The 15,273-nt window shown below is 42.7% G+C and overlaps 1 protein-coding gene across 1 annotated transcript; it reads right to left on the bottom strand.

The window, feature by feature from the left end:
- Window positions 1-927: 927 nt before the first annotated feature.
- Window positions 928-14,458, bottom strand: cdkal1 (CDK5 regulatory subunit associated protein 1 like 1). The gene is made up of 12 exons (XM_022243743.2): window positions 14,118-14,458; window positions 13,701-13,813; window positions 12,894-13,124; window positions 12,004-12,124; window positions 11,192-11,295; window positions 10,520-10,686; window positions 9,186-9,331; window positions 8,578-8,638; window positions 7,566-7,685; window positions 7,180-7,326; window positions 6,628-6,795; window positions 928-5,059 (listed from the first exon to the last, which is right to left on the bottom strand). Exons 1-12 carry the CDS (start codon window positions 14,414-14,416, stop codon window positions 4,931-4,933), a joined length of 1,806 nt encoding a protein of 601 aa, XP_022099435.2. The 5' UTR covers window positions 14,417-14,458; the 3' UTR covers window positions 928-4,930.
- Between the last annotated feature and the right edge of the window lie 815 nt (window positions 14,459-15,273).

The raw sequence follows: 15,273 nt of genomic DNA, 5'->3' as shown, positions 1-15,273 counted from the left end.
AGAGGACTTTAGCCGTAGTTTCATAGTTTCCAAACTGATGACATCGAACTCCGGCAAACCCGAGCATGACGGTTGTATTTAGTCAACCCGACAAAAGAAAATGATTGTAATGCTTTCCCGAGTGTGGGATTCAACCCAGTCAAGGTCCAGTTGTTCAGAATATTTGCGGTTTTCACGAAGTCCTATAGATCCATCCGTTCGTGTTATTGTCCCGTGAGATGAGAGGAAACACGTTCTCGAACATCAGTCATCAGATACTAAAAACATCCGGCCTCGCCGTGGAGGTGAGGTAATATTTAAAAGTTTTGCTCATGTTTTGGTTTTATAATTCTCCGTTCTGAAGATTTTGGGGCAATTTCGAAAAGAACTGCTGCATGTTAACGAATTTTATGGACAATGTACCACAACAAAATGGGAAAATTAGGTGTTTAATTTATTAACACGTTTGAGCAGTTTTCGGGAAGCCACTTTTGAGATGAAAGCCCTCGATGAATCATTTCCGCTTAAGCCAGGCACCGACCTATCACCCACTAAATCAATTTGGGTCACGTTCGCGTTTCATTCAAACACGAACTGAAATTCTGGTGGCCTGGCCCGGGTTGTTCACCTTTTGCAATGAACAAATGAAGCAAAAGCTTGCCCCAAATCACGAGGTATGGCAACAGCGGTTTAGTAAGGAAAATTCCAGTTGTTACGTGTATATTCACGTGAATTTAAAGAACTCGGTGTACCAGATTTGGGTCAAAGTTAACTCGCAAAGTGAGTAAAGCATTGAGATAGAATGTGTGGTATTTGTCTTCTCTAATTTTCAACGAGTGGCTGTCCTCTCAACCACAATTTCAATTGTGCTCGCATGCGCATTACTTCAAAAACCAGTAAACTTGGCCGGCAAAACTAAGCACATTGCTGATTGACACGGACAACTAGTTTGAAATTAAACATCCAATTTATTTCCACAATTATTTCCCAATATATTGATTACAAAATGATATTGCAATAATTGTCATTTTTCCCCTCTGAATATAGAACACTGTGACAATGTATGACCACCCAGACTCTTATTCCCGTGGGGACAGCACACGCCATTTCACCTTTGTGCATTCTGCAGTGGGGACTAAAAAAATTGTGCGTGTGAAGACAGAGAAATGTCTTCACACATATTCATGCGTCATTTTTGCTTGGTGGAGAGCACTTTTGTGTTACACACAAAAGTCATTTTTGCTTGGTGGAGAGCACAAAAGTGCTCTCCAAAAGTGCTCTCCACAAAGCAAAAATGATGCATGAATAGACAACATTTTAAACAACCAATGACAAAATGAATACCTTTTTTGTCAAAATGATGTGCATGAGTGGTTTCCGTATAGGGATGCCATCCTTACTGACTATGCACATTATTGAAAAGTAATAATTGTGACTTCTTTATTTCGTCCTGTGACATTGATTTCTGCGTAAAACCTAAGGCTCATTCTGTTGCATTCTGTGACTTTTGATTCAGTAACCAAGTTGCTGTGCATGTCAATTTCTTCTTTATTATAAAGACAATCACTTGCATTTGGTCAAGTGATTAGTGAGGGGTATTGCAGCATACCTGTGTACAAAAATTGTATATTTCTATGAGGTGAATTTTTATGTGTGGCCTTTGACAGAAGTGGCAAGTTTCTTTTGCTGTCCAGTGTATTTATACCAGGGCATACGATCATCACTGTCAGCAGAAGTCTTGACAGCTGTGACATGTCTTCCAAAAGTGACAATTATCTCTCTACAAATATCTGAGCGTAAAACATGTCATGTCATACATGTACATGGGTCATGCTATAAATTCAGGTTCCAAAAGTGTGACTTTTTTGTGTCCCTGTTACACCTGACCTGTGCAATTTGACATGGAAATATAACTAAAATTGATTTCAAACTATTTCTGTTTGTTTAGCAGGTATTCTTAGAAATTACACAATGTGTTCTGAACTTACAAAATCATGTCAGATGTGACAGGGACACGAAAAAATTTATAGAATGACCAGAATGCAAATGTAACTTCACCTAGATGGAGGCTTGACAATCACACGACAAGTGTAAGCCAAGCGTTGACAAACAATACAAGCCTTTTCATGCGTAAATAATGTTTTCACAATAGTAATTGGGCTCCTTAATATCACATTCAAGGCATAATTCATTTCAAATGATTTTGGGGTGTAAAATTTTGAGCAACAAAGTACGGAAATGTCAGAGTCGCTCGCGGAGCCCGACTGGCTGCCATCTCGTTTGCATGCCAGATTGAGAAAAGGGAAAATTGTGACATCCCTTCAGCGTTTTCCCGCAGGGATATGGATGTAATAATTCTCTCACTTCATACATCACCCACACCTCCTTGAGGTGTCAGGTGACTGTGTCTCACACTGACTAATAGATGCCTTCATTTCTTGTATTATTCACACTCTTCTTGCAGTTTCTTTCTCAAACTATTTCCTGGCCTGCCCGTGATGACTTCCTGTCAGCAGTCCAGTAGCAGACAAAAGAGGACTACGTGTACAGGTAAGCTCTTCTCCACCTTACTTTTGGTTGTTTCCTGACCCAAGTTACTATCTCCTACAGAGTAAGTGGTGTTCTAGGTGACTTGGAACTGTGATTCAGTGAGTGGCAAGTTTTACCTGCACAGGGCAACAGAAACAACCAAGAGGCAGGATTTTCCGATAGGAGGCTGGGGGAGCACTAGGCTACAGCACATGGATCACCACTAAAGACGTGTTCACCAAGTGAACTTTGGTTTGGAGGAGAGCCCCATTTTGCCTGCAAAGGGGCAAGAAAAACAAGGCAGGATTGCCCAGTGCAATGCTGTGGGAGCACTGGGCTACTGCGCATGGATAACCACTAAAGACATGGTGAGCAGTGCGGTCCAACAAATTTCAACAATTGCTGCATGGGTCTTCAATATGTTGAGGCATGAGAGAGTAGAAACCATTGGCCCAGCTGAGGTTGTAGTGACTGACGAGGTGTTCCCGCTTCTGAGGCTGTACACTGATGTAGTTTGAAGGAATGCACCCAAGAACTCCTGGGCCCGAAGTGGCTCAGGAGTTATCTAGCTGGTGGTTTGCATGACAGGTGTTTCGCCATAGAGTTTCACCTTCTACCACGAGAAAAAGAATTGCTACTAGGTCAGGGAAGACACTTGGTGGCACTGACCGATCGATGGTTCCCTACCATGTGAGATATGCACAATCTGCATACAACAACACAACAGCATCTCCATCAAAAGTCTTTACTGCAGTTGATATCATTGGAAGGCAGAACTTTGGGGAAAGATGTCAATGAAGGTACAAACAAGGGTCAAAGCACACGTTGGGCCAGCGAGGAAGACATCCAAAAAGGTGCTAACGTAACCAGCTGCCTGACAGAAGCTGCATAAGCAATCAGTTGCCAAACAAAGCTGTCAAAGGGTCATCCAAGTCAAAAATAACATCTTGTTCAACCAGATGACAACTGGCCAGGTACAGTCTTCTTCCCCTCCCTGAAACGCCCTAAAAGGATGGAGCTGAAGGTGACCCCAGAAGAGGACAACTCGTGGCAGTACATCTTACAGAGCTGAAAGGATGCCCAACCATTGGGTTGGTGAAGGAAGTCTACGAGCATGTCAAGGGATCCGTTAAGATTCAATGGACAAAGGGTTTATAGAGAGGAGGCTGGTTGTCTTCAGTAGTTGACAGTCAGACGACTTTAACCACTTCGTGCCGGGGCATTTTCAACGTTGATGATGCTGGGCCGGCATGACTATCATTTTTCCGTTTTCAAAATCTTTCAAAAATTCATCATTCCATTTAACGGTCGTTTATAACCATACCAAGTAATCTTTAGGCACTACTCTAAGTTGACAGGTGACCTTCATTGACGCCCGAGTATTTCAGCCAGGCCTGCGGCCTTGTAAACAGAGCCCAGATTGTGCCCAGACAGACTGTCTTTTGTTCACGAACCTGGCTCAGTGCACTGCTGACCTCTTTTCAATAGGGGCCAGATTAGCATGCAGCGGTGCTGTGTGGCTCTTCGCTGTGATGGTGGAGCGCTTTTGTCCCTGGTGGTAATCCGCTTGCTCTCAATGCCCCAAACCCTGGTATACGGTTTCAAAACAACGCTGGATTATCACCACTTTTGAGAATGAAAAATGCCGGTAATGCCCAGCAGCCTGGTCTTTTGTTCGGAGTACGGTCTTTTGTTACAGGGCCCTGTTTCCTTTCTCCAAATTCGGAGACCCCGGCCACGCATATAAACCATACGGCTCCGATTTCGGAGTCCCCGGCAGGTAGTGGTTAATATGAACAGATGTCACAGCTTAGGAAAACAAGAGGAAAAAGCACCTGTAATGTGTTACATGTAGTTTGCAACACATCAGAGAAAGTAATGAAGTAATGAAGGCACCTATAAGTCAATGTAAAACATGGTACCCTGAGACCTTAAGGTCTGGGTTGCACAAAACAGGACATGTGAGGGTCACCTAAGTTTGCCAATACTTTAGGGTGCATTTTTAGGTTGTTGGTGCTTTAAGGATCATGCCTGTTGAATCTTGTTGACGTGACAATGATATACACTGGCATGGCTGACCAGCCGCATTCACTCTGCATCACTCAGACACACGTCTCATATCGCAACAGCTCGGCCGTCATTGAGCCAGAGTTTAGCATGAGCATGTGGGCAGAAATATTTTGTTCACTGCCGCACATGTCCTTTTGTCCCACACGTATGACATCCCAGTTGCATTAAAGTATTGAAGTGTGACGTCATTGTGAACCAGACAATGTGGTGCAAACTAATGATTTACACGCCTGAAACCCTGCCAAGATGTGCACAGATAAAGTCAAAGCAAAGAAATTTATCCCAGTTGCTTGATCTATGTACATTCATAAAAACTTGACTTGCTGTATAGCTCTGTATGACCAGATTACCATCAGCCCCCTGTGTACAGAAAGTAGTGCAGCAATGTCCTGGCCACATTTACGAGGAAAGTACCAACAACTATCGCCATGGTGATGTTGACCCACGACCAGGACTCACGTGGTTCTGGACTCTGAAGAATCTGGAGAGGTGTAGGAGAAGAAAAGAGAAAAGAGTTTTAAGAAGCTGGGTCAGTTGGCCGACTACAAACAAGCTCATCAAGATTTGATGAGTTTCAATTGGAATAAGACTGACTGCTGCATATGTGCAACCCACACATAATATGCATTAGGCTGTTTTGCATGACATGGGTGCTAGCTACAGAGCTATATTAACCCCTTCACGGCGGGATTATTTTGACCGTGACTGCTGGGCTGTGGTATGCCCTGAATGGAGGGCTTTGTCCATCAGCAGGCCCCATTGAACCAGCAGCTGCATGGTGAATAGACTGTATGTGTGGTATGCACTAATCCTCACACAGTGGTGCGGTAGTAGCAGTCCTCCGTAGCGAAGGGGTTAAATTACTAGAGTAACTTGCTTCGTAAAATGATGCCTGATGGGCCCATCCATGTTTGTGCACAAACCAATGGAAAACTAGAAAGTTTGTAAGGCTTTCATACAATTAACTCAATATCTGCGTCTGTATTCTAACAATGATTCATCAACAAAGCGGACACGTCAAAAACTCAAACGCTTTATCACTAAATGAGCATCTCGTTTTGCTCAGTGTAAACAAAGCCAACGTGTATGTACTACACAACAGGTGAATTTGCTGGGACTTTTATAATGTATCATATCATGTGATAGACATGATAGAGACTTTGTGTACGCAGTACTAGCACGTTGCATTTAGAGTACATCATTCAGAATTCATTCCATCTGACTTCATTATGCTCCCATGAGTTAGCTAGTAATTTAATACAGCTCTACGGTGCTAGCTTACAAAAGATCTGTCATATAGAACCCTACCACATTGGTACCTGTGCACTGATTACCTTAACCCTAACCCCCTAGGGTGTATGTAAAATCGTATTGAAATTGGAGGATTTGGGAGTGTTAGGGTTAAAGTAATTAGACGGATACCGTGCCTGGAAAGAGCTAGGCCTGCGTCTTCTATCAGCACAGGCCAATATGCTTGGTCAAGTTCCTGCAATAACTGTAGTTAAGTACAGTTTGACTAAGGTTGCCTGAAAAATGAATGGTTTGGACCATCTACTTCACCATTTGGAGCCAGGCCATGAGACACTGTCACACCACTGATTATGTAACCATTTTACTTTATCAGTACAGAGGGAATCATTCACATGAAAACAATTGTACAGGATGTCACTGACCATGAAAACAGTGAGCGTGCAGCCAACAGCAAAATTTGAGTGAAAAAAAGACTTCACAGAGGAGTTAATATAGAGTCATTTGAGCGTACAGCTAAAGAGGGTTTGCATGGCAGCAATGTTAGGGGCCAGTGCTTTTGCTCCACAGGTTATGCACAAAGGAAGTTTCCCTGTGGAACAAAAGAACTGCCCTGCAAGATGGCTACCGTGCAAAGCCTCTATACTGCATGCACATTATCCAAATGCCTAGGCAAAGACTGAACTCTACATGAAAGCGTCGCATCCAGCCTAAAAGTGGATATGCACCCTTCTCTTGCCTCCACTGCTTCTTTCTAAAGCCCTTTTTTTTTCGGTTTTCCCTGTGAGACTCATCACCTACCGAATGGATGCCCGACACCTGTCCCAGGGCAAGGGGTTTTGCTATGGACGGTGCGATGATGTCTCCTTCATCACCAACCAGTCGGCCCTTCAAGAAGTGCTTGCCCGTCTCAACGATGTTGACCTCCATCATCTTCCCCATGTACTCTTCCTTCTTTGGAACCAGCACCTGAACCAGAACCAGACGGGGAAAAAGTAGGAAGATTTGATATTTGGCAGAGATGTTCGGTAGAAGCAATAGTACTAACCATTGCTGTAGTCGAGACCCCCAAAGACTCTGGACTCTAGCCAAGTTACTTCTTTCAGTTTCATTATTATTCACTTACAGAAAAAAAAACCAGAACAATTTTTCATTCTGTTCCTGTCTTGTTTTCGACGAAATAACCAGCAAAAATGCAATTCGAATTTGGTTGATGACTGAATATTCATATATTTGGTACACTTGGCACAGCACTACTTTCAGGGCATTCCTTCGAAAGTAAACACGATTCTATTTTTTTAAGATACAAGTCCAGACCCTCTAAACCTTCTCCGGCATAACCTCTGTATTTACCTGATCATAGTATTTATTGTGTGCGACGTAATACTGCTTGTCATGCGACACCTCTGTCACAAGGACCTGCTGTCTCTGTCCAAGTTTGTGGTCATACGGCCGGTAGCTCTGAAACAAGGTGGAGAGCTTTTTTGTCCTGGCCTTTTTCTGACGGAAGGAGGAAATTAAATGTACACTAAGTTGTCTTATAATGCACATCAATACCAAATAAATAGTTGCCGGAAATGATTAAGGATCCACAAAATATCCGAAAGTGTGAGCCTTTAGCACCTTTGCTTTCAATAGCTTGTTGAGCTTGTCACAGACAGGAAAACTCCAGTGTTTCCTGTCCTCTGTGCCTGTCCTCAGTGGTACGGCCAAACAAAACCAAACTAACACTGACTCACCACTTGGGCAGGCACCTGGGGCATCTTGGCTGCTGGTGTGCCAGGCCGGGGAAAGAACTGGTTGATGAAGAGGGAAGGGAACTTATACTGCTCTACCAGCTTCATGGTCTCCTCAAAATCCTGATGGGTGTGTTTGAAATTTTGCCAGATTTAGACATCATTATGAAGCTTCTTGAATCCTCCTAACATCCTCAGCCGTGCAGGAAGCTGATAATTTTTTTTTGTATTTTCAAAGTGCTCAGTTTCATGGCAATTTTTGCATTACAATCTTAACATTTTAGGCAACAAGTGAGGCCATTGTTGATATCTACATGGTAACATTTTCAAATGAACATCCTTCTCAATTTCACTACAATCTATATTTCTTACTTGACATCAGCTTTGTAAAATATACATGTACTTCTGGTCTGGCAAAAAGAAAATTCTAGAAAAGTCTAGAAATTTCAACAGGAATTTCTTGCAAAAAAATTACCAATCTTAACCGCAAGTGCAAAACAAAGACTATGGAGGGGAAAGTTTCTATTAATAAAATGACAGTAACTATTATAAAATATCATTGAAATATTATATAACGATAGTAAATGGTATATATTCAATTCAGGCTGGCTTTCAACCTGGACAATTTTGCGACTAGTGGAGTCTACACCCTGTACAACCTTAACCCTAACCTTCCCTAACCACACAGAACTGAACACCAGTAAAGTGTGTGAATTTGTGGCACTGGGTACTGTACCCCTAAACTGCTTGTGCTTTAACATAGGTTCAGGCATACCCAAAATAAACAGAGTCCATCAGTTTTTGTGCACAGTTTACCATAGGGTGTTGGGATTTGTGTGAATGGGTATGGTTCCTAGTAAATCACTCTGGGGAGTTAGGGTTAATCTGCACATGAACTTGGAACCTTGATTTCTGCCCTTAAAATTATCGGCTCATTTCTCCATTTGATCTTTCCACACTCCTCAATTCAAGTTTTACTTTTGAACAATATTAAGCCTTTTAAGCAGATTCGTACCTCTTCTGTCTCTGTTGGAAAGCCGCATATTATGTCGGTGGCAACTGTTATCCCAGGAACCCTGCGAATAAAAGTTGAAGAAAAACAATGCATTAATTCAAAAGATTTACAGGTTTGGCAGACAACCAACTTCAAATTGTCTGAACAGCAGTTATCTTACAAATGTTTTTTCAGTTGTCCTTATGAATTGTTGGTACCACACCGGCAGGTCTTCCAACACACATCTTAATCTTGAAGAGAGGTTTTTCAAAGCTGTTCCAAGCAACCAGAGGCAATAACCAAAATCTGACCTCAAGGTTTACATTCAAAGCAAAGGGCCTCCAGCATGTTTATTACACAGTGTATCACTAGATCTCAGCCCCATGTGGAATGACTGCACAAGTGAATGCATCTTGACACATCTTAAGTTTTATTCAACCTGATAACCGAAGGAGGATTTATTTGAAATCAAGAACAAAAATTGGGCGTCGCTGAAATTATCAAGGTGGAATTTACAGCAGACCAGAAATAAATTATAACTTCAACAGGTTCCGGGACTCAAGCAGAGAAAAACCCCAAAGTCAATGTACCCTGTCAGCCTCTAAAACATGCACAAAAACTGACTGTACCTTTCTTTGAGAAAGTCGACAACATGTTGGAAGTCGGCAACACTATACTCCCTCTTCATGTCCAACAGCACGTTGTCAGAGCCGGCTTGCACTGGCACATGGAGGAAGGAGTAGACTCTGGGGTGATTCAAGATCTTGGCCATCTCCTAAAGTACAGCGAATAAATTATCTGGCGATGACATTTGGGTCACAAAGTATGCTATCGATTCGAGGACCCTTGGAACTCTAATTCCAGGGAGAGGCTGACAAAGACGATGATCCAGGTCACGATAAAAAATGCAGAAGCTGACACCAAGAGCAGCTAGCTGATCAGCTGAACAGCAGACTACGAGGTATGGTGTGTCAGGCATTGTGCTTGTCTCAAGCCGTACCTGTTTGAGTCAATAAACTGACTGACTGACTCACAAGCTGATTTGATTGTAGACCAAGCCTGATCGCCGCTTTTTTCATGCTCGATAGTTTCTGCTCACACATTTAATATGGGAATAAAAGTATGATGGGGTGAATTTGAATTAGTATACAAGTGTAAAAACCCAGCTAAGGGACTGGGGACGATAACAAACTCTGCCTCATCCCTTAGCCATTCATTAGTATCCCTTTGGGTAAAAAAAGTAAAATAAGTCAAAACTTCACCATTTTTCACATGATCTTGTTCATTAATTTATACCTCGTATTTTGCAACACACCCCCTAGCTTTATCAATGGATTGTGCCTCTCATGCGCGTGCTTAAATTTCCGTATGTAAAATTGATGTTTGTATCACGTGCTGCGCGATGTGAAGCAGAATGTAGCTGAGCAGATGCCAAGTGAACATCTGACTCTGATAACGAAGGCTCATTGGCTGTATTGCACATGCTCACCTAGCAACGACGATTGTAACAGATAAGGGTTAGAGTCCATAAAATAAACATCAACATTTCATATGAAACTGGAAAGTGCTTCAAATGTCAGTATCATTTTCATCTGTCAGAAAATCCCCACCTGACAGGCTCTCAATCAATGTGAATGACAATTCAAATACTAAAATGTATAATTCATCACTCAAGTCTCTCCACATGGCATTGACCACTCGACACTGAACAAACCAAAACATTCATCCAGAAAACAATTTCCTGAGCAAAGCATACTGGGCACACTGCTCATGTCGGCTATACTGCAGTTCTCTTTGAATTCTGTTCTTCTGGTACATGCCAATAAAATTTTTATTGTGAATTTGCAGTGCCGTTATGTTTAAAAAAGAACTTATTTGATATGAAACATGGGCAATGGAAATGGCAGTTCACGTCTTTCTATCACACGGACCATCTCAAGCACACAAACTTTGGCTTCCGTACCTCCAGGTGTTCCAAGATGTACGGCGGGTTGGTCATTCCAATGCGCATTCGGCAACCTTCCGGGATGACCTCTACCAGTTGCCATAGCAGCTCAGTGATGGTGACCCCAATGTCTCTTCCGTAGGCACCCGTGTCTTCGCTGGTGAGCCATATTTCACAGACACCCTCTGAGAAAATAACAATTCAAAAGAGACCATCGATGTCAGAATTCTGTTTTGAAAATTAAGCCAAGTTCAATCAGCTACAAGCTACAGTTTGACTTCCCTTGGTGACCAGTGCAAAAACTTTGTAATTATATTCTCGATACCAGGCAAAATCAGTCGGTGGTTGATCAAACTTGACCTCCGTTATGCTTATAACCACTCTTAGACTGTATTTTTGAGACTGGAAACTCAACTTCATTTGAAAGCCATGATGTATCAGCCAACTTTTTAAATCAAGTCAGACATCGCAAATACCGACTCCGAGTCAGATTTGTACTGTACATGTCTTATGTCATACTCCAACGGCAGGTTTGGGGTAGTTTTAAGGAATAGACCTATATCTAGCTTGAATCGATGCCAACACCGTCTTTCTTTTTTGACTAAAGAGGTCTCATACTACTGAAAGGAATGGGAATTAAATCCAGCAATGTTGTACACAAAGTAAACTTGACTGTGGCTGAGTTCTGACCTTGGAAAGACTGCCTAGCCCGCTCCACCAGCTCCTCTGGCTGATAGCTGCCCAACTCCCCACGGGCATGCTTGGTTTTACAGTAGGTACACTGGTTCAAACACCTAAAACAAAATGGAGATGATGAAGGTGACGCCTCGTACAAACTGTTTGCTATGGCTAAAAATGACACATATATGTGTCTATAGAGGCTGAACTCTTGTGGCTATGGTCATCCTCCATAAGCTTATGTGTTACTGATAGCCATAGCCAAGTAATTGGGACATGACTTTAAGGTATTCCCCTATGAAGGCCTGTTATCCCTTAAGGAGCCGGGGAAAGGGGAATCACAGTTTTAAAAAGTTTGCAATTAAAGTAGGGATAAAATTAAGTTGAGAAAGTGCCAAATGTTGCAGAAGTTTTGGACATAGTAATATTAAAGTGGGTACTTTTAATGTCATTCAAAAGTTGCCAACGTTTTCAGTACCTATAGGGCATCGTCAAAGGCTGCCCATTGACGAAGTCCTCATTGGTTGAAATGATGAATGTCAAATGTTAATCAATTCTTTGCAAATTCATAAATTCTTCAGCAAGCAGGAAAAATTTCTTAATAGAAATACTATATACATTCTAAAATACCATGAAAAACGTTAAAAACCGTATGTGGCTCCCTATAAGTTTTTCCTGATCTTGGAGACATCTACAGGTGCCCCTCCGAGCTTCTTGACTTATAAACAAGTTGACAGAGACTTTCAGGGGGAAGGGGGTCTTAAAAACAGGACTATAACATGACATGCCATGAAAATTGGTTAAAACAGTGGGTGGATGCTTACCCAGTGTTGATGGCTAGTATTTCTATGAGTGGGTTTTTCCTGATCTTGGGGAGGTCTAACGGCGCCCCTCCAATCTTTTTGCCTTCTTTTTTTTTCTGCTTCAGCAGGCGGACTGTGTGACCTGTCAAAATAGTGAATCAGATTATTTTTCCTTGACAAACTGACTATCACTGGCCCTTTGCTCCACGACATCCTAACATCACTTCAGTACGCATGTCAGAATTTGTCGTTAAAATAATGAGAAATTTGTCTCCAGTTCTTTGGTGGACGTAATGATGGAAATGATCTCTGTGACTGCGACAATTTCAACGCATCAACATCAAGGATGACAGCACTGGACCTGGCCAATCGACGTGGCAGTTCATGTGTGCTTGCGAAGACCCTGGATTTGTCTGAACAAGTCTGAAAGTTCTTTGGCATGTCACTTCTCAGTGACCACAGGGAAGGTTGCAAAATCTAGCCTCACTAAATTGACAAACTCTGTCCAGGTAAGAGTTGATGTGAATGTGTTGTTGCACAGACAAGATGGAAGCCTGGAGAATGGCCGAGTCTGGGTTTTTGTGGGCATTCCTGTCCAAAATCACCCACAGTATAAGAATGAGGCATGTATCATTTCATGTCAAAAATGGAACAAATCACACGGTTAAACTCGACAGATGAAACAAACAGTGGCAGGAGCAGGCCTTCACAATGCCACTTGCAAAAATACGCACCCTATACATACCCTGCTCACTTTTGTCATCCAGGATGACGTTTCAGGGTCACTTGCACATCACTGATACATAAATGCTTTATCGGCTATAACCAAGATCTGTCTTGGGTTTGGGTTACACCTACGTGAAAACACCTGTGAGGAAGCACCTTAACGGTTCCTTCTTTTGGCTGCATACCTTTCAGGGTTTCCTCCACCACCTCTACCACCCGGTCAATCTGCTGCACACCAACCACGCTGACCCCGTTGATGTAGTCCAGCTTGGGCTGGCCCTGGGGCACGCAGCCAGCCACCACCAGGTGCTTGGCTAGCCGCCGGGCACGCTGGACCTCGTTGCGGAAGTGGTCTTCGGCCGGGTTCTTGACAGTGCAGCTGTTCAAAAGCCAGAGGTCTGCCTCCTGCGGCTCGCCTGGAGGGAGGGGGGGTCAAAAAAAAGTAGAAAAGGTGGGCCTGTCGTCAAATCTATCACAAGAGCTTTCGCAGGTAGCCGGGCGAACAATGACAATGGAATATTTTTGTTGCAGTTCAGTTTAATCACTTGTGGCTTGGCTTACGACCACACGAGGTCATCAATGAGGCTGTTCAGTCTTTAAAAAAAGTAAGGTCATTCGGGAACAAAACACATGCGTGCGTCTGTGTATGGCCGTGCTGACAGACCAGACCTTACATGTGCGTCCGAATGACCTTGGACATACTTCGTTTTGGGCATGCACAGGTGGAATACCAAACTGGCTCACAGACTTAGGATGAGCTTAAAAGGACTTGTGAGGACTTTTGACTGTAACCCAATTAATAATTAATTACCATTACGTTGTGTAATTTTGCAACAACAATTCTTGGTATTCTACGCACAAAATACATCCTGGGTATCAGGTAAAAATCGACGAGCGGTTGACTAATGGTCACCGCATGAAACTTGGCCATATGCAGTGGTTTTTGTCTGTGCTATGTCGTTACCCCATTATCTTTATTTCCAATTCATTACCTGTTATTTGGTAACCATACGCAGCCAGTTGGCCAGCCATGTACTCGCCATCCGAGTTATTATGGGAGCATCCCCACGTCTTCACATAGATCTTCTGCGTGCCAGGAATGATGCTTCAGGGTTTTTTACAGGCAGAGAGAGAAAAAAGAGAGACACAGATATTCATCATCATTTGACGGAAAGGCATTGAAAAATATTTCAGCTTTGCAGACTGCATTGAATGGGAAAAAGTCTATGTTTGGTGAGTTCTTATTTATACACACTGTCCTCACTAAATTTTACTTTCACTTAGTTAGGACACTGTATACATGATGGTGTAGCCCATATGGAATACTTTCCAAGTTGAATTTAAAAAAGTTAAGTATACGAGTTTAGAGATTTACAAAGAGGGAATCAAATGCTGCATTGACCAAACACCTTTTATGGCAGTTCACGACGTCTTCATCCAGCACATCTTGTATTGACTCGCCGGTCGTTCTACATGTTCCTGCAGCAACGCTGGGCTGTCGGCCGCTGTCATCTCTTTTGCTCTTTTTTCTTAGTCTTACTTTGGGTACCACTTCAGATTTGTTGCCATATCTTTCGGCTGGCGTGACGTCACTGGAACCAATAATGTCTTCTATGTCGTCCACTCTCTGCTCACACGCTGGCATGATTGTAAAATACGACAAATACCGAAAGATACGTGGACTTCTTTCGGCTTTTTTTGCAAACATGAGCGTTATATCAGTCAGTCTGATTGCCAGACTCTGATGCCAAAACAGCGTGACGGATGTTGGAGAATTATCAGAACCAGTCTATGACCTATGTAGAACTATAGGTGGCGCTGTTCCATCATTTAAACTATTGCACTTGCAGAAATCGTACCAAATTGGTGTCTTTGGTGGAGCAACAAATTTAGTAGTAGCCCCCCCCCTCCCCGCGTAAACCACTGTCGGAAATTTTACTCAGGGCTCATTCTGGGTAGACATTGGAAAACTTCGTTGATCGCCATTTAAAATGTGAAATGGAAGATCAAGAAAGTAAATGCCGAGGTTGCATCACAGAGCGGGTCGGGTCTTTGAATTTATGCAAATTGCTCATAGCCTACATGTATCAGCTTTTGGCTTCATGGAGTAGTATACACGTTCTCTCAACGCAAGCGGACCCGGTACTTCCTAATCTCTCCAATGTTCAAGACTGGAGAGTCTACAGTTTTTGTTTGCACACCCAGACAGGAACGTAATCTTAAAGGCATTGCTCCGAGGCCGTAAACATGAGACCAGACCTTCCCCAAGTTCTGTATCTATACACGCTGCTTCATTATGCTCCAAGTTCAATGTCCACATGAAGGACAATCCCATCAAATAAATACCCTTGAATGATTGGTTCCCCGAAGGCAAAAACACTGAAGCAAAAGAACACATATGACTCTCTTGGGGAACCAGCAAATTTACATTTTAGAGTAAAGCGTGAACAGCTATAAGAAAATATTTGCTTTTGCAAAGAACTTGCAGTACATTGTAAAGGTATATGCCTAACGGTGCTTCTCTGTCATAAGAGTTCATTGCTTCCACCAGAGAACTTTGAACCT

This window comes from Acanthaster planci, linkage group LG01 (assembly GCF_054643075.1).
Source record: "Acanthaster planci isolate LZ-2023a linkage group LG01, COTS_SCS, whole genome shotgun sequence".
Classification (NCBI taxonomy): Eukaryota; Metazoa; Echinodermata; class Asteroidea; order Valvatida; family Acanthasteridae; genus Acanthaster; species Acanthaster planci.
This window is presented reverse-complemented; position numbering and strand designations above follow the sequence as displayed.

Excerpts from the sequence above, each read along its gene's own strand:
- cdkal1 (XM_022243743.2), bottom strand. The coding sequence starts at position 14,416 with ATGTTTGCAAAAAAAGCCGAAAGAAGTCCACGTATCTTTCGGTATTTG. Across the intron at positions 11,296-12,003 it reads ATACTAGCCATCAACACTGG|GTGTTTGAACCAGTGTACCT; the intron begins GTAAGCATCCAC and ends ATTTTGTTTTAG. Across the intron at positions 7,686-8,577 it reads TTCCAACAGAGACAGAAGAG|GATTTTGAGGAGACCATGAA; the intron begins GTACGAATCTGC and ends CACACCCATCAG.